Source organism: Neoarius graeffei, chromosome 9, assembly GCF_027579695.1.
Source record: "Neoarius graeffei isolate fNeoGra1 chromosome 9, fNeoGra1.pri, whole genome shotgun sequence".
Lineage (NCBI taxonomy): Eukaryota > Metazoa > Chordata > Actinopteri > Siluriformes > Ariidae > Neoarius > Neoarius graeffei.
Genome location: NC_083577.1, coordinates 2,225,001 through 2,244,196, shown reverse-complemented (window position 1 = coordinate 2,244,196; position 19,196 = coordinate 2,225,001). Strand labels below are relative to the sequence as shown.

The 19,196-nt window shown below is 40.6% G+C and overlaps 1 protein-coding gene across 1 annotated transcript in view; it reads left to right on the top strand.

Annotated features, from left to right (window-relative positions):
* col5a2a (collagen, type V, alpha 2a) overlaps positions 1–19,196 on the top strand; it is an 81,886-nt gene that overhangs the window by 38,836 nt on the left and 23,854 nt on the right. Inside the window, exons 2-32 of the mRNA XM_060928937.1 lie at positions 253–480; positions 1,093–1,106; positions 1,202–1,234; positions 1,349–1,381; positions 1,708–1,761; positions 1,869–1,955; positions 5,409–5,489; positions 5,802–5,846; positions 6,857–6,910; positions 8,428–8,481; positions 8,619–8,672; positions 8,787–8,840; positions 10,104–10,157; positions 10,347–10,391; positions 10,523–10,576; positions 10,879–10,923; positions 11,030–11,083; positions 11,327–11,425; positions 11,539–11,583; positions 11,691–11,789; positions 12,081–12,134; positions 17,188–17,295; positions 17,389–17,442; positions 17,536–17,634; positions 17,733–17,786; positions 18,047–18,145; positions 18,255–18,308; positions 18,397–18,450; positions 18,550–18,603; positions 18,719–18,772; positions 18,908–18,952. Coding sequence (XP_060784920.1) covers positions 253–480; positions 1,093–1,106; positions 1,202–1,234; positions 1,349–1,381; positions 1,708–1,761; positions 1,869–1,955; positions 5,409–5,489; positions 5,802–5,846; positions 6,857–6,910; positions 8,428–8,481; positions 8,619–8,672; positions 8,787–8,840; positions 10,104–10,157; positions 10,347–10,391; positions 10,523–10,576; positions 10,879–10,923; positions 11,030–11,083; positions 11,327–11,425; positions 11,539–11,583; positions 11,691–11,789; positions 12,081–12,134; positions 17,188–17,295; positions 17,389–17,442; positions 17,536–17,634; positions 17,733–17,786; positions 18,047–18,145; positions 18,255–18,308; positions 18,397–18,450; positions 18,550–18,603; positions 18,719–18,772; positions 18,908–18,952 — 2,015 coding nt within the window. The remainder of the gene's footprint in view (positions 1–252; positions 481–1,092; positions 1,107–1,201; positions 1,235–1,348; positions 1,382–1,707; positions 1,762–1,868; positions 1,956–5,408; positions 5,490–5,801; positions 5,847–6,856; positions 6,911–8,427; positions 8,482–8,618; positions 8,673–8,786; positions 8,841–10,103; positions 10,158–10,346; positions 10,392–10,522; positions 10,577–10,878; positions 10,924–11,029; positions 11,084–11,326; positions 11,426–11,538; positions 11,584–11,690; positions 11,790–12,080; positions 12,135–17,187; positions 17,296–17,388; positions 17,443–17,535; positions 17,635–17,732; positions 17,787–18,046; positions 18,146–18,254; positions 18,309–18,396; positions 18,451–18,549; positions 18,604–18,718; positions 18,773–18,907; positions 18,953–19,196) is intronic.

Here is a 19,196-nt window from a genome sequence, read left to right as displayed (position 1 = left end):
TGAATCAGCTTCAGTTTATGGAGAAAATTAGAGTACATCTAACCATGACCATTTACCAGAGAACTTTTTCCAGTCATTACTTTTTCTCACTTTGGTTTGGTTTTAACAAAGTCCTCCAGAAAGAATGTGTGCCTGTCTGTTCGACACAAAAACTTCTCAGACTTGACGTCACGCTGTACAAGCAAAAGAAAATCTGCTCAGTTCAGACGTTTTTGTTTGTTTGTTTGTTTGTTTATTCATTTTGCTCTGTAGGTGATGACCTCAGCTGCTTCGAGGATGGGCAGGTCTACACCAACCGAGACGTGTGGAAACCCGAGCCATGTCGGATCTGCGTGTGCGACAGCGGCACCATCCTGTGCGACGACGTGCAGTGTGATGAGGTGATCCATTGTGAGAAGGTCATCGTTCCTGAAGGTGAATGCTGCCCAGTGTGTCAGAGCACCTTCCCGGACCAAGACCGCCGTGAGAATGGACATTACAGTACGTGATTCCAAGTATTACAACTTGGAAATTAGTAATGAGATAAGCATGCATACGACTTGTCCAGGGTGTACCCCGCCTTTCGCCCATAGTCAGCTGGGATAGGCTCCAGCTTGCCTGCGACCCTGTAGAAGGATAAAGCAGCTACAGATAATGAGATGAGATGAGATGAGATAAGCATGCATACAGTATATCAAAGTTCTCGACGTGGGAGCTGGGGACCACCAGGTGTCTGTGATTTTTTTCTTTTTAACTTTTTAAACAATTATTAACAAAGTGATTATACTTAACTTTGAGTTCTTATAGTTATTAGCTGGTTTGACTGGTCACTTGAAGTGAATGGATTTAATGCAAACTTCAATAACTCAAACACACACAGTGCGACATACAGTGTCAACTTGGGTCCTGGGGGTGGAATATTTATTTATTTATTTATTTATTTATTAATCAATCACATAAAAAAGTTCCTTGGCTGAAGAGAGAGAGAGAGAGAGAGAGACACCCTGGTCTATCATATTTCTTATCTATTACCATGAATTAAGCTGAATATGATTTGATTTGAGTACTGAACATGGAGGACTGACCTACTTTGTATCATGTTTTCATTTTCAGACAGAATCTATAAGGTAAACTTTGTTCCGAGTAAACAATCAACGAATTTTACCAAGTCCTGCTTTGCATTATGGAACTGACAGAATTCTATGATCGTCTTCATTTTCAGGGTCAGAAGGGTGAACCTGGAGATGTGCCAATTGTATGTATGATTTTGAATCCTATATCACATCAACTGCATACATAAGATGATGTGCTGTGACGTAATGTCACAGCACATAAACAATATCGTAAGAACGTGTGTGATATCTTACAGATCACGGGACTTCCAGGACGACCAGGACCAACGGTAAGCTTGGAATCTGATTCATTAAAACATTTGAATCACTATCCCACAGAGAGAACTATCATAGATGACACATGACATGTTTAATCTTACCTTCCTACTTTTGCGATACAGTCCCAGTAGATGATCTTTAGTTTGATGGAACACCAGGTGGCAGTAGAGCACATGGCAATTTTATTTTCTCCAAACATATAAAAAAAAATTTTTTTTTACCACAAATTAATTCACCAATTTATATATGATCGGAAATCATAACAGACTAATCCACAGAAACATCATAACAGCCAATTTTGTGTTATTAATTTGCCTTTCTGATGTGTCATTAACAGGGACCACCAGGTGCGCCTGGATTCAGAGGAGCGCAGGGACCCAAAGGAAAACCTGTAAGAAAGAGCAGAAACATTTCTCACACTACGCAAGACCACAACCAATATGGACACATGTGAATGCAAAATATATATATTATTTTTAAATCATTCCTTGGTTGTAGGGTGCAAAAGGTCCAGCTGGATATGATGGAGAGCCTGGCGTTCCTGGTCAACCAGGAGAACCTGGATCACCAGGCCATCCTCCAGGAGTGAGTACTACAGTAAATACAATAAATAATACAATAAATGTTTGCTTGCTTTTTTATTTAAAAAAAAACGGCCATTTGGTTAACTTGAAAGCTGATTAATAAGATCTTTGGGAAACATCTGCTTTCATTACCACCTGGGATGGGGAAATTTTAGCAACACTTCTAAAAGCTTTCAATTAACCAAGATGCTAAGCCACTCCTTTGAGAGAATACAGGAAAATGTAATAATGTATAATAATGATATGTTTCTTGGTGGCATGGTGGTGCAGTGGTAAGCATTGTCACATCATAACAAGCAGGTTTTGAGTTCGAATGTGCCATTCAAATGGGGCCTTTCTATGTGGAGCTTACATCCACAGTCCAAAGTCATGCAGATTAGGTCAACTGGCTACTCTAAATTGCCCGTGAGCGTGAATGGTTATCTGTCTCTCTGTGTTAGCCTTGCGATAGATTGTATCCCACCTCTTGCCCAAAATTAGCTGCAACTGGCTCACCTGCGACCCACAATGGATAAGTGGTATAGAAAATGGTTGAATTAATGAAGGACTATATTTCTAATTTATTCAAACTTAGCAGACTAGTTCAGTTAGTTAAAGTAAGTCTGACCAATAGAACGGAATAACTTTAATGCCACAGATCACTGTGACATCACTGGCATTATTGCTCATTTAACCTTCTGGGGTCTGAGGGTATTTTCTGGCACTCTAATGATTTTGTCACGCTCTGATTTTGTCAATTTCCACAAATCTAAGCAGTATTTTCAGTCATATGACTTTTTTTGTATTCAGCACGAGCTCAGCTACAGTAATATCTCTGTAGTCTGTGTATTGTGATTGTACTTTTTAAAAAATACCAGATAAATGAAGATGTTGTAAAAAGCAGTTTTAGAACTGTGTTGGAATGCGTGTAAAAACATGACCTTACCCATTATGTCGAACCGTTTTGATCACTTGAGGTGATTCTGTTCAGTCTGAGGAATGGATCAAGCACAAAAACTTAAATCTGATCCAGTGATTTGGACAATTAACTGGCCATCAAAAAATGTGTGTCCTATTGTTTGGGATAAAGGGTTGGCAGTGGGAGGGGTATTCAATGAGAAGGGTAAGAATTGCCATTCCATTCAATGAGAAGAGTGAAAACCCCTCCCACTGCCAACTCTTAATCCCATCAGGTCAAGTCCCATTGGGTCAGGTCATGTTTTTCACACATTCCAACACCGTTCTAAAACTGATGTTTACAGCAGCTTCATTTATCTGGGATTTGACTTTATTTTGGTATTTGACTTTATTCAGTGTGTCTTGAAATGAACTCTTGTACTATTTTACTCAGTTCAGAGCCACAGTCAGCTCTGTTACTCAATTACTCTGTAATGTTGCTCCAACTCCAAATTTCACTCTCTAAACTTAAAATAGAGCAAAGTTAACTATTTTGAGGAAAATACTTTTAACTCTGGAAAAACTGCTCAGTTATTTTTCCTGTGTTTGCACAACAGCATACACATATCAACCGACCTGCTCATCAGAAATAGAAGAAGTATTTACACTTACTCGAGCCAATCTTTGGCTGGATCGAGTCAAAGTAAAAAAAAATAAATAAATAAATAAAGGCACTGTTCATCATCATTGTCACAGTTCTCAAGATTGAATTGAATCGCTGTCCTGAATCATTCGAAGCGCATAAAATCCGCGTACCATCTCTCAACAAGTTTTAACCCCAAATATCCTAAACTCTGTCTGACAGATTTTATCCTGGGCGTTCCCACCACAAAAAAGAAACCAATTGACACTGAAAGAGTGAAAGTGATTATCATGCTGTTACCATGGGAACAGTCTTTTGTGTAAGTGGGCTCTCAGAGTGCCGACTCTGGTGTGACTGAGGAACAGGACAAGTTTTATGTTTCATCTAATTTAGGTAATTTAAAAACTATAATATTATTTTGCAGTGGGCACACAGGAAAGTGTAAAGTTTCTGTCAGTATGTTTATCATGCTTGTATGATGAAAAACTCATGAAGATATTTATCTAAATACATGACCTACTCATTCTAAACCTGCCGAACTTCGCTGGAGAAGCTCTCGATCCCAAAAGGTTAATAAAGCTTAATTGAAATATACTTTCAAATATAATCTAAGGAATAACTTTAATGCACTGGTGAGCTATTACTGTTAGAGCTGGGACTTGAGCTCAGCCAAAACTTAGTCAGACACCAAAAACAGCAAAAGGGTAAAGGATTTTGTAAGGGATTAGCGTCAGGCTGCCAGGTCGCTCTGTTGTGTGTAGCTGTCGATGTTGATTTTAAAAGTAACTCAGTAAATTCCACAGGGAAATGAATCCTTAAGTCTGAGTGAAAAATACTGTAGCGAGCGTGCAGCGTGGAAGAAGAGTCTGGAGACAGAAATCTTAGTTTCTCGGTCGTTAGCCTGTAGCTCTCGATAGCACTGGCTTGACCACTTTATTAGCATTCGCTAACACTACTGATGAACGCTACACCGGCTGGAAGGTGACTTCACTGCTGCACTGACGGTGCCGACTCGCAGTTAAGCTCGCGTTGGCCTTCGAGAAAGCCTAGGGCGATACATTTTTGGTCCCTCCCACTATAAATCAAAATCTGATTGGTTAATTCATCTGTCACTTCCTACATAAACATACACTGCCATGGCCTTCTGTCCCAGCAATGAAGTCCAAACCAATGAGTGAGCAGCTCTAAACTCTTCTCAGCCTAGAGACAACAAACGGAATGATCTCATTGGAGAACTTGATTTTAATGTTTTCAGGATGGTAACCCTTTCATTTCTGAAGGAAATTTGATAGAAAATGAGGCAAAATTAGAATTAGAGGAGAATATCCATCCATCCATCCATTATTTGTTTATCCTGTGCAGGGTTGCGGGCTGGAGCCTAACCCAGCTGACTATGGGTGAGAGGCAGGGTACACCCTGGACAAGTCACCAGATCATCACAGGGTGATGATCACAGAGACAAACAACCATTCACACTCACATTCACACCTACGGTCAATTTAGAGTCACCAGTTAACCTAACCTGCATGTCTTTGGACTGTGGGGGAAACCGGAGCACCCGGAGGAAACCCACGCGGACACGGGGAGAACATGCAAACTCCGCACAGAAAGGCCTTCACCGGCTGTTGGGCTCGAACCTAGAATGTTCTTGCTGTGAGGTGACAGCGCTAACCACTACACCACCATGCAGCCCCGAAATTAAATATAACATTTGAAATGCTGATATATTTGAGCTTCTCTGAAGGCCTCGAAGGTCCTGATGGTTCCCCTTTGCTTTAATGTATTTACTACTGCACTTTTTGTGTACTGTATATTTTGCCATGTCGCCCATCATAAAGTCAATACTACATTACCTGAATGCATAGAGCATGCATAGCATCTAATTTCCTGCATTTATTTTTACATATTTGGTCATTTGCTTGTTTACTTCTTTAGGGCCAGCTGTCCTCTCAGATGGCAGAAGGATTCGGAGGTGGAAAAGTAGCAGGCCAGCATGCCATGATTCCTGGACAAAGGGTATAAAGCAATGATTCAAACCCTTAAGTCTTGAACAATGTGAAATTTGCCATGTCTGAATAGCTGGTACAGGCTAGCAAAGATACTTGACAAGAATCTTAATACCATGACTTTATTGAAACAATCTGACTTGACCTTAGTTGTGGCATCTTGAGAACTATCGCTCATGTTTTCATGTCCAAAGGACCAGACACATATATTCCTAAAGCAGATTCAGCTTTGTTCAGTTACTGACAACTTTGAGCAAGCCCATGCTGTTGAAGTAAATAGCTGAGTTCCTTTTTTGGTATGTTTTTTAAATTATCTTTTTAGGGGGAGGCAGGTGCAAGAGGACCACCGGGGCCCAATGGTCTACCGGTAAGTCTGAAGCATGCAAAGCAAAACAAATATATACACCAATCAACCATAGCATTAAAATCACTGAGAGGTGAAGTGAATAACATTATCTCATTACAATATGATCTGTCAGGGGGTGCAGTATATTGAGCAGCAAGAGAACAGTCAGTTCTTGAAGTTGATGTGTTGGAAGCAGGAAAAATGGGTGAGTGTAAGGATCTGAGGGACTTTGACAAGGGTCAAATTGTGATGGCAAGATGACTGGGTCTGAGCATCTCCAAAATGGCCCATCCTGTGGGGTGTTCCTGGTATGCAGTGGTTAGTATCAAACAAAAGTGGTCCAAGGATCCAAAGGACAACCAGTGAACCGGCAACAGGGTCATGGGTGTCGAAGGCTCATTGATTCACATGGGGCATGAAGGCTAGCCCATATGGTCCAGTCCTACAGAAGAGTTACTTTAGTACAAATTGCTGAAAATTTAATGCTGGCTAAAACAGAAAGGTGTCAGCATTAACTTTTTCAGCAGTTTGTGCTACAGTAACTCTTCTGTGGGATTGGACCATATGGGCTAGCCTTTGTGCCCCATGCGAATCACTGAGCCTTCGACACCCATGACCCTGTTGCTGGTTCACTGGTTGTCCTTTGGATCCTTGGACCACTTTTGTTTGATACTAACCACTGCATACCAGGAACACCTCACAAGATGGGCCATTTTGGAGATGCTCAGACCCAGTCATCTCGCCATCACAATTTGGCCCTTGTCAAAGTCACTCAGATCCTTACACTCGCCCATTTTTCCTGCTTCCAACACATCAACTTCAGGAACTGACTGTTCTCTTGCTGCCTAATAAACCCCGCCCCTCGACAGGTGCTACTGTAATGAGATGATCAATGTTCTTCACTTCACCTGTCAGTGGTCATAATGTTCTGGCTGATCTGTAAGGGCTACATATTTGATAACATATCAAGATATCAATAAATGATCAGATTTTCAAGTTTACAACTTCTAATAGCTCCACCCTTCATTTAGGGGCCACCAGGAGCTCAGGGATCCCCTGGTGAAGCTGGAGAAACAGGACAAATGGTAAGAACAGTCAACTTGTCATTTCCAATCACATTCAAAAACATGTTTCAGGTTCCATCTATAAATGTAAAGAAACAGTCCAGTCCATCCATATTGAAAAAAGCCTTTATAGTCATTGTGGTTTTATATATCTAAATAAAATATTATTAAATGTAAAATGTGTTTAATTACTTCACAATGGGAAACTGAAAGCTTTTGTAAGATAACTTTCAGTCACTGGTTCACCTCAAATCACGCAGCCATACCACTGTGGAAGTGTGAAAAATCATGGTCTACACACAGCATCAGGATCTTCAATCTTCTTGTTGTGGCTGCAGGTTTCCGTTCCTGCCAAGCAGGAGCTACACCCACTGGAACGCACTTGTTTAACCAGTACATCTTGGACTTCAAACAGCTATTAGATGAGGATGTTATTTGGCTGTAATGAAAACCTGCAGCCACACAAACCCCCTGAGGATCAGACTGAAGATGATTTAGAGTATTACTGCATCTCCTGCATTCCTTTGATGAAAGAGATTCAGTTTACAATGAACGTAGAGATGTACAGCTCTGTGCAAAAGTCTGAGGCACATGTAAAGAAATGCTGTCAACCAACAATGGCTTAAAAATAATGAAATGAAATGTTTCAGCATTAAAAAATACTATAAACAGTAATCAGTGAGTCATAATCAATGAAATAAAGTCAGTATTTGGTGTGAGACGACCCTTTGCTTAAAAAAAAAAAAAATCAAATCCGTCTCAGGTCCAGTGAGGTCAGTTTTATGCGGAAATGATCTGTAGGTTTTCCGGAGCATCTTACAGAACCAGCCCCAGTTCTTCTGGACACTTTGACTGTCACACTCACTTCTTCATTTTACACCAAAACCCAGCAGCCTTCATTATGCTTTCTTTTTTCATCTGAAGAGAGCTCTCTTATGGAATATGCTGCTCAGATACAAACTTTTTTTTCTGTAACATTTAATTTTGTGCTGGAAAATGAACGTTTGGACTCTAAAATGTTTTTGTACTGACTCGATAATGTAGAAATCACAAAATAGAAATCTATAACAAAGTTTGTATGAAAAAAATAGTGGGCTGAAGACTTCTGTACAGTACTGTAGGTCCAGCTCTGTTCTCATGGGTCAATAATTTTTGGTCAGGTATGTCGAATTTGGCCTGAGCCTGATCAATTACGCACGCATGGACTGTATAGAGCTAACTAACAAGTGCTTGTTCGAGATTGGGGAGAATTTACTTCCATACAGAGGGATGATTAAGATTCTTTTTTCACTTCACATCACAGAAAACAGCGTGTCTTAGCCAGAAGTTTTTAAACTGCAGGGATATTTTATCAGCCTTAATATAGTGCACCAATTCTTTAATAAGAAAAAGTTTATCAGAATGAGAACCGCTATCACACTCCTTGCTCCCAATCACTCAGATATAATGAGAAGATATCTTGAAAAAAAAAATGCATCCATTATGAAGAATGCGTCAGTGAGTCCACAGATCTCAGAAAGGTTCTTCTTGATCTCTAGGGCTCTGCTGGTCCGAGGGGACCTGAAGGTCCTTCAGGAAAGCCTGGGGATGATGTAAGTAAAACATTTACATAACATTTTGTGTCCTACACATGTGCCTGTATATGGCGATGATCTAAACGATTAATTGATGCAGAACATTAGAATGGAAAGAACATCCTGTGCAAATAAAATCACCTTATCCTCTCCAGGGAGAATCAGGGACAGCAGGAAATACAGGAGAACCAGGATTCCCAGGATCTCCGGTATGGTTTAAGCCATCTATTATATGTACATTAAAACATTACTTCAGTATTTGAGGGATATTTATAACCACGTATAGACACTGATTTTTTTTTTTCTGTTATCTCGGAGTTTAGGGAGCGAGAGGTTTTCCCGGAACACCAGGTCCTCCAGGTCTGAAGGGTCACAGAGTAAGTAAAATGGTTGAATATCTTCAAATCACTCGCGTTTCCTTTAGTTTCATCATCACAACAGCAGATGTTCTCTTATCCTGCTTCAAAAAAAAAAAAAAAACCCAGCTTTCTGCTTCTGTTTCTATTTGAAAACTACCAGTTATAATTGGAATCAGTAGTATTTCAGATGACATGAGTGTTTCCATAATTGGGGCGCCAATATTTTTACATATGTATGTGAATTAAAGTTAAATGACTTTTTAAACATACATAAAGCATCCTTTTGTCATTTTTGTCCATCCCAGCTGATTATATTTATACATTATAATAATTAAAATCCCAGTTTTACATTTACGTGTGAACCATCATGTTTGAAACATCCTTTTTCATTATCTGTTATAAAACGTGTACATTTTCATTTCATTCAACCCTATCACCTGGACACATTCAGCCCTAGGAAATATCCGGAACATTCCACAAGTGATACGATCAACAAAGTTGCATCATCTGAATTTCCTGAAGATCATGAGAAGAAGATCATTGCAATCCCATTCTTTTGCTTTTCTTGTTCTCAATAATATTGTGCTATTGATTGACAATCATTTAAACATACAAAGCTGCTACTCAAATTATAGATTGAACGTAAATTATGAATTCGAAACCATCATTTTAAATCCAGCATTAGAAGGTCCTTAATGTCTTCATACCATTAATGTGGATGAAGTGAGGCTCATTTTATTTATTTGCTAATTGTGTACTGAAAAAAAAGAAACAAACGACGTCAACCCTGTTACCAATTTAACAGAACAACAAAGTTATTTTCAGCAATGAAAGTATGAAAAATGAGATATTGTTTTTGCAAGATGGGTTAACACTTTTTTTCGAATGGTTAAATTCATATTTTCTTCAATTCAGTGTTGAAAAATCAGGGATAAAAAGTGTTACAAGAGCTAAATGGCACTGCAATCAGAGAATCATAACGATCCATGCTCCAGGAAAGGTCAACAATTTCTTAAAGCATGCAAAAAATATAGATTTGTCAGACCAGATGAGTGTTAACTACGGAAGGTTATTCTGCAACAACAACAATAATAACAATAAAAGTAAATGAACACTTTCTCCTTTGTTTTTCATTGAGTTACTTCTGAGGAAACAATTCAGTTGCATGGCATGATGTGCAGCCTAGTGGTGGAAGATGAAACTAAGTTTACTCAAAAAAAAGTAATATAAATCATCTGTAATACAGATTTTTCTTTTCCAACCATATCCTTTGTTTTACAGGGCCACCAAGGTCCAGAAGGTTCTAAGGGAGAACGTGGAGCAGTTGGATCAAAGGTATCGTTTGTTCATTAGGAGATTTCATTCGCTGCCATGTTTTAACATGTTTCTGTCACTCACACGGTTTGGCTGAGGGAAAAAGAAAAAAAAAGCAGCTTGATTGTGTTTGACTACGTTATGGTCTAATAAATCCCAGAGTATTTGTTCAATTTTCCTCCGTTAACATTTCATTTGTTTGTCCCTCAGGGTGAATCTGGCGGAACAGGTCCAATGGGCACTCCCGGCCCTATGGTAAGCTAAGTTCAAATGATCACATAATCTTTCCACAGATGAAGTGAATCTACTAGAAGTGCTGAGCACCAGTGTCTCTTTCATTTCAAGACCAGTTCAAAAACAACAGATTTTTTATTTCTCCGATGCAGGGTCCCAGGGGAATGCTAGGAGAGAGAGGACGCCCAGGGCCAAGTGGTACACCTGTGAGTAGAACAACCAAAACCATGACAGAATAAAGTCAATGAAATAATTCCTCAAGACTCACAATACCATATGTCATAATTTGTATTAACTACTATAAGCTAATATTAACACAGAGCTTTGTCACTTTTAGGTAATAAAAACAATGAAATCATGACTCAATGCGTGGCTAGCAATGTTTAGCATCTTATGCTGTTTGTTTCATCATAACCATGAAATTAGCATGTAAGCTAGCACTGTATACATTTGGACAAGAGATATAATTGTAGATATAATATTCCTTTATTCGTTTTTTGCACTTTAGGGTATGCGTGGTGTTCAAGGAAATGTTGGGAAACCAGGTCCAATGGTAAGGACGTCACATCATGGATTTACTAACAGCCCGTACTTTGTGGCAGCAAAAAAGAAAGGCCTTGAATTTTGAAACTGATATCTGAATATTCAACAATATTTAGGGTCCTTTGGGACTTAGCGGATCTCCAGGCTATCCAGGAGCACCAGGTATGAAGGTAAGCCATGACCATGAAGAAAAATTATTTACTCTAAACAGAAGTATCACAATAAATCCTCAAACAATTATATGCTGCTGTATCTTATCTATAACTTGTCACCCACACACTCCAACCACCACCACTCATATTCATATTCATATTCAGTTATATATCCAGAGATTATAATAAGCATCATGGCTTAATCATTAAAAAAGTGCACTTAAAAAACTGTGATTCTAAGTTGTCATTTTTGTTTAATAGGGTCAGCCAGGACCTACTGGAGTTAGAGGCCCTGAAGGACCACAGGGAACAAGAGGAGAGACTGGTGCACAAGGCAGACCTGGGTCAATTGGCTTACAAGTGCGTAATCAATCAAAATTAATTTTTTCCACTCACCAAAAACAGATTGATCTCATGCATTAACAGTGTCATTTTTTTAATGATGTACGTCCATGGCATTTTCAACAATATAGGGCCTAATGGGTACAGATGGAGGTCCAGGCACCAAAGGCCCAGTGGTATGTACAAGAACATTTATCATTACAGTTATGTGATGTGTCTGAAACAAAGCTATGAACTAAAACCTACAGAATCAAGCCCTAAATGTTATGGTGGTTTTCTTCAGGGAACTGTTGGACCACAGGGGCCTGTTGGTTTGCCCGGTCCACCTGGTCCTCCAGGACCTCAGGGAAGCACTGGACAGCCTGGTATCAAAGGTCAACTTGTAAGTGATACTTTTACATTTGAAAATTGTAATTCAGAAATGATGTATTAAACATTATATAATTCAGTAATGCAACAACAGAAGCTTTAAATTAATATATAAATAAGTTTTAGAGGGCTGCATCTATTCAGATTCACAGCTGCTTTTTGTGATTTTTTTTTGTAATTCCTAACTGAGGTAGAAATGTAGGGTTTTTTTTGGGGGGGGGGGTTGTTTGTTTGTTTCTGTACATCAATGAGATTTGGACTTCTTTGCAGATTATATTTTCAGTTCACCTTTACCTCTGTTTAGGGAGATGTTGGTGTTCCTGGATTTAAAGGAGAAGCTGGACCTAAAGGAGAACAAGTAAGTTATAATTAAAAGACTTGATTTAAGTTTGGAATAGACTGATAAAGTGTGAGGTCTGAATAAATCTCCAATCTCCAAAAATATACTAATATTAAAAAAAAAAGTCAAAGTCCCTCCCGTGCCAGGACCTGGTCTTCCCAGGCAGTCTCCCATCCCAGTACTAACCAGATCCTTAAAGGAGATAAGCAGAACCTTTATTGAAAAAAAAATTCTGAGTGGATAGTATCTCCATCCTTGACTGTTGTATGCTGGATCAATGGGGAAAAAAAATTTTGAGAGTTAAAATCGACCGCGGCAGCACGGTGGTGTAGTGGTTAGCGCTGTCGCCTCACAGCAAGAAGGTCCGGGTTCGAGCCCCGGGGCCGGCGAGGGCCTTTCTGTGCGGAGTTTGCATGTTCTCCCCGTGTCCGCGTGGGTTTCCTCCGGGTGCTCCGGTTTCCCCCACAGTCCAAAGACATGCAGGTTAGGTTAACTGGTGACTCTAAATTGAGCGTAGGTGTGAATGTGAGTGTGAATGGTTGTCTGTGTCTATGTGTCAGCCCTGTGATGACCTGGCGACTTGTCCAGGGTGTACCCCGCCTTTCGCCCGTAGTCAGCTGGGATAGGATCCAGCTTGCCTGCGACCCTGTAGAAGGATAAAGCGGCTACAGATAATGAGATGAGATGAGATGAGATGAGATGAGATGAGATGAGATGAGAGGACATGAAAATCGACCACAAAGTTGTGATTGGAGCTGCCCCGCTGAGCCAGCCAGCCCTGAGTGCATGATATTACAGTGGTAACCAGTTTTAAGGCCGAGGTCTTTTACAGGTATAGTCCAAAGTCATATAAATAAAAATTTATGGTGAAAATAAGAAATAGCGTTACCGACTTGCTCAACTAAGACTGATTTGACTTCATTGATTGTGGGTTGACTCTCATTAAAACAGGATGGGTGTTATAACTTATGCAACATACATGTACATGCATGCATTTTCACTGATAAAACGCAAAAGGCTCATTAAATAATCAGATGAACTGAGACAATCACATTCTGAAGCAAATTAAATAATCTTATACCGCTAACTTAAACACACAATACAAGTTACATGTCCATCCATCCATCCTGTCCTACAGGGTCGCAGGCGAGCTGGAGCCTATCCCAGCTGACTACGGGCGAAAGGCGGGGTTCACCCTGGACAAGTCGCCAGGTCATCACAGGGCTGACACATAGACACAGACAACCATTCACACTCACATTCACACCTACGCTCAATTTAGAGTCACCAGTTAACCTAACCTGCATGTCTTTGGACTGTGGGGGAAACCGGAGCACCCGGAGGAAACCCACGCGGACACGGGGAGAACATGCAAACTCCACACAGAAAGGCCCTCGCTGGCCACGGGGCTCGAACCCAGGATCTTCTTAGCCTGGGCCCGCCCATCCTAAGCGTGATGCAACACAAGGGCCTGTTCCGAGCTTAGTCTGGCCAGGCAGGCTATCTACAGCATTTCCAAGCTCCCGAAAAATCGGGAACCAATCAACTTTGAGCATCTCCAACGGCCCTGGGTAGAGGCGTGTTCAAGGCAGTGATGTAGTAGAACTGTGACCGGAAGCCATAGATTGTTTACAGAATCTATGCCGGAAGCGCTTCATTCACGAATGCTGTATTGAAAGCATTCAACGGGAAGTTCTCATTGAAAACGGAGCAAAGAGCAGCCCTGGAGGTATTTATTGAAAGGAAGGACGTTTTCGCCTTGCTCCCGACCGGCTTCGGTAAGAGTTTAATAATAGGATGTCTATGGTTTAATTTACCAGTTAGCCCCGTCGCGTCACATACGTCAGAGGAAAGAGTGATGTGATTGGTTTAAGCTTCGTCACAGCCTTTTCTGGCTTCGACCAGTAGCAAACTGAGGCATTTCAGGGAGGCGGGTCAACCATGGGCTCTGGGAAACGGTTTGGCTTAATAGCTTGGCCAGACCAAATGCTCGGAGAGCTTTGAAGTCGCGTTAGCCAGGCTAGAATCTTCTTGCTGTGAGGCGACAGCGCTAACCACTACACCACCGTGCCGCCCCCAAGTTACATGTATTAATCTAAATGCAGGTAAACAACAAGTGTTGTTGTTTTTGTTATTTGTATCCAAATGAGAGTCGCAGCTTACCCATCTGTGTTCTCGCTTCTTGAAGGCTGATCTTGTGGCCGATCATTTTGAAACAATCTGACTTTCAATTATAAATACAAATAAGCTTGACTTGACTTTCAGTTGTTCATTCAGTTCTCCGTTCATTCACTTCTTCCACATAAGGGCGAGATGGCAGCAATATCCAGTGGGGAAATCAGATGGCTGCTCCACTCATTCTCCATTTTCTCCATACTGAGTACTCCGCCATTACTGCTTGGCTCAGGCTATTACTAAAACCCAGGATGGGACGTCACTGATTTTAGCAACAACCGCAGGGAGGTCACTGCCCAAGCGATACTATGTCACATCCCGTTCTGTCCTGGGTTTTAGCAACAACCCTCGGCTCACACTCCGGGAGGACTGGTGCAACTGAACTTACTTTCCTTTTTTAAAATAAATAAATACTTTCCTTTTCTTGTAGTTTTCTTTTCCTTTAATTGTTGGTACTGCACCCTCTTTCAGTACGAGCTTATAGCCAACACTCCTCAACAGATCAGAGGTCTCATACGAGTCTTCAGTAAAATGTGCAGAGCAGAGGAGAGACCACTTCATAGCCGCCCAATGTGCCCTTGAACTTCTCGCAAAACGCGTCCAAATCTTTGCAGTTTGAACATTCTTGGGCCATGAATGCAACGTAAATCCACCTTCTGTCATGTTGCTGCACCGGCCAGCAACACATTTACATGGCATGGCGATAAATTAGTTCAAAATGGAGGATCGGAGTTGCAGTCAGCTCTGTGTTTTAGTATAGCGGAAATGGCGATGAGACCGATAGACTTCCTGCTGTGACGTTATGGACATCAAGGTCATTCACGCAGACCGCTATCAATATGAATCACTTTAATATCAAAAATTACTAAATTAGATATATTGCTAATGCTTAAAACTATTCCTGTGCCATTCTTGAGGTCTCAAGGCATTTATAAACAAAAAGTGAGGCCATGGTTCTGCGTATATGCTTTAAGGTGCATTGGGCGGCACCAGTCGCCGCTTCTATAGCCCTCGGCCTCTCACCTATTATACAGCTAGGGTTACAGTGGGGGGGCAGGTCCTCTGGTAACTGCAAGAGTTTGATTCCCTACTCACATTTGTATTACAGCGTGCCTTGCCAGACGAGAGTACAGTGGTGCTTGAAAGTTTGTGAAACCTTTAGAATTTTCTATATTTCTGCATAAATATGACCTAAAACATCATCAGGTTTTCACACAAGTCCTAAAAGTAGATAAAGAGAACCCAGTTAAACAAATGAGACAAAAATATTATACTTGGTCATTTATTTATTGAGGAAAATGATCCAATATTACATATCTGTGAGTGGCAAAAGTATGTGAACCTTTGCTTTCAGTATCTGGTGTGACCCCCTTGTGCAGCAATAACTGCAACTAAACGTTTGTGGTAACTGTTGATCAGTCCTGCACACCGGCTTGGAGGAATTTTAGCCCGTTCCTCTGTACAGAACAGCTTCAACTCTGGGATGTTGGTGGGTTTCCTCACATGAACTGCTCGCTTCAGGTCCTTCCACAACATTTCCATTGGATTAAGGTCAGGACTTTAACTTGGTCATTCCAAAACATGAACTTTATTCTTCTTTAACCATTCTTTGGTAGAATGACTTGTGTGCTTAGGGTCGTTGTCTTGCTGCATGACCCACCTTCTCTTGAAATTCAGTTCATGGACAGATATCCTGACATTTTCCTTTAGAATTTGCTGGTAAAATTCAGAATTCATTGTTCCATCAATGATGGCAAGCCGTCCTGGCCCAGATGCAGCAAAACAGGCCCAAACCATGATACTACCACCACCATGTTTCACAGATGAGATAAGGTTCTTATGCTGGAATGCAGTGTTTTCCTTTCTCCAAACATAACGCTTCTCATTTAAACCAAAAAGTTCTATTTTGGTCTCATCCGTCCACAAAACATTTTTCCAATAGTCTTTCTGGCTTGTCGTGATCTTTAGCAAACTGCAGACGAGCAGCAATGTTCTTTTTGGAGAGCAGTGGCTTTCTCCTTGCAACCCTGCCATGCACACCATTGTTGTTCAGTGTTCTCCTGATGGTGGACTCATGAACATTAACATTAGCCAATGTGAGAGAGGTCTTCAGTTGCTTAGAAGTTACCCTGGGGTCCTTTGTGACCTCGCTGACTATTACACGCCTTGCTCTTGGAGTGATCTTTGTTGGTCGACCACTCCTGGGGAGGGTAACAATGGTCTTGAATTTCCTCCATTTGTACACAATCTGTCTGACTGTGGATTGGTGGAGTCCAAACCCTTTAGAGATGGTTTTGTAACCTTATCCAGCCTGATGAGCATCAACAATGCTTTTTCTGAGGTCCTCAGAAATCTCCTTTGTTCGTGCCATGATACACTTCCACAAACATGTGTTGTGAAGATCAGACTTTGATAGATCCCTGTTCTTTAAATAAAACAGGGTGCCCACTCACACCTGATTGTCATCCCATTGATTGAAAACACCTGACTCTAATTTCACCTTCAAATTAACTGCTAATCCTAGAGGTTCACATACTTTTGCCACTCACAAATATGTAATATTGGATCATTTTCCTCAATAAATAAATGACCAAGTATAATATGTTTGTCTCATTTGTTTAACTGGGTTCTCTTTATCTACTTTTAGGACTTGTGTGAAAATCTGATGATGTTTTTGGTCATATTTATGCAGAAATATAGAAAACTCTAAAGGGTTCAGAAACTTTCAAGCACCACTGTAGGTACCATTTTGATGATGGTCTTTGGAGTGACCCAACCGCAAGTAGAACTACTGATCTCCTGGTTGAGAGGCAGATACACTAACCACTAGGCCAGCTCGTGGTGTACTAATATCAAGAGACTTTAAATGTATGAAAGTATGCACTTCATATTTTAGGGTCCTCTGGGAGCACAAGGAGTGATTGGGCCTCAAGGAGAAGAGGGAAAGCGAGGACCTCGAGGAGATTCAGGATCTATAGGCCCACCTGGGCCTGTTGGTGAGAGAGTGAGTCAGATTTTCTCATTATTCTTTATCACATGTTAATAATGACATTTGACCAGTAAAAACAACATTTTATGGTTTGTTCCACTATTTCAGGGGTCTCCTGGAAATCGTGGTTTCCCTGGTCAAGATGGATTACAAGGAGCCAAAGTTAGTAGTATATCAAAAGCATGAAGTGAGAGTTCATGAATCATCCAGTACTTCACCAACAAAAATTATATTTATTTTCCATTTTAACTGAAGGGTGCAGTAGGTGAGCGTGGAATACCAGGAATTTCTGGCCCCAAGGGTGCTACTGGAGATCCGGGCAGAACAGGTGAACCAGGCCTCCCAGGTGCAAGGGTAAAATCAACAAGCATTCTTCTTTTGGATTAATTCTCATTACTACTCACTTTGTGATGATTTTGTTGACAATATATTGATGTTCTAATTCACTGTAGGGTTTGACTGGAACTCCTGGAGTTCAGGGTGCTGAGGGGAAGCCAGGACCTCTAGTAAGTTTGGCCAAAATATCACAGCCTTAACTTGTATGACTGTTCCTATGACTATTTATTGCTAAATTTGAGATAACAAATGTCCTTTTGGGAATAATAAAGTCTATAGCTTGCATTACTTTTATGTTTCTCAATTTTAAGGCAGTTATTATCCAGGAACATCACTGAAATAAAAAAAAAAATTGAAATTTATCGATTCCTACCTGTTAAAAGTGATCCTGATATCTGTGCCAAAACATAGTTTGCTGTGTTCCTTGTAGGGTGCAACAGGTGAAGATGGACGTCCAGGACCTCCAGGGCCTATTGGAACCAAAGGTCCACAAGGATCAATGGGACTCCCAGGCCCCAGGGGTTTCAGTGTAAGTCAAATTAAGATCATTCTACATTATTATTGCTTGATAAACTACATTTTTTCAACTGTTCTGACATTCCCTAAGAAATCCAATTTTGCATTATGGCATAATTCAGGGGGATCCAGGTAAACCAGGTGAGCAAGGATCACCAGGGCCTCCAGGGCAGCGAGTGAGTACCAGCAATAACTATAACCCCATTCCAAAGCATAACAAATAATTTTTAATGCACTCATCATGTAATCTTGGTTTTCATGTAGGGTCTACCTGGAAAGGAAGGAGAGGTCGGGCCACTTGGTTCCACGGGTCCTCCAGTAAGTTTGTTACTTTGCATTTTAAGCCTCTATTTCTTTCAATCCTGCATTATGATGTCAAAACCAGCAATAACAGTTCTTGGTACTTTAATATTAAAGGGACCAGCAGGTGACAGAGGAGAACAGGGACCTCCTGGAATGCATGGCTTCCAGGTAAGCAATTCGCATAACTACTTCATGATAAAGGTCCAAATATAGAATTTCAAGACATTTCTTCAATAAATATATATTTTGCTCAGTATGTAATCCATTTAATCATGTTCCTTAGGGATTGCCTGGACCAGCAGGCCCAGTTGGAGAGGCAGGGAAACCAGGTGATCAGGTAAGGTTATGTGATTACACGAATTAAATAAAATATCAAATAATCATTATGTAACTGCCTCACTTATTTAAGAGCCCAATCCAGGGCATCTTCTGTTAAAAATTTGATAAAAATGTGAGTTGTTCCTTCTTTTAGGGTATTCCTGGTGAGGAAGGCCCTGTGGGACCACTTGGACCAAGGGTGAGCTATGGTTTCCTCTTTAATTCTTACTGAAACTATGTTGTATAAAATTTTAATGTCAATTCCTGGATCCAGGGAACTCTCAACTGTACAGCTTTTTTCTTTTTCCCCTCCAGGTTTGAGTTTTGAGTTATGTGCTGATTCAAACTAACAGTCTAATAGGTCTGAAACATGTCAGAAAAAAGCTTGCACACCTTATAGATATAGTGTAGTGCACAATCTTTTGGTTCTAGGTTGGGTATTT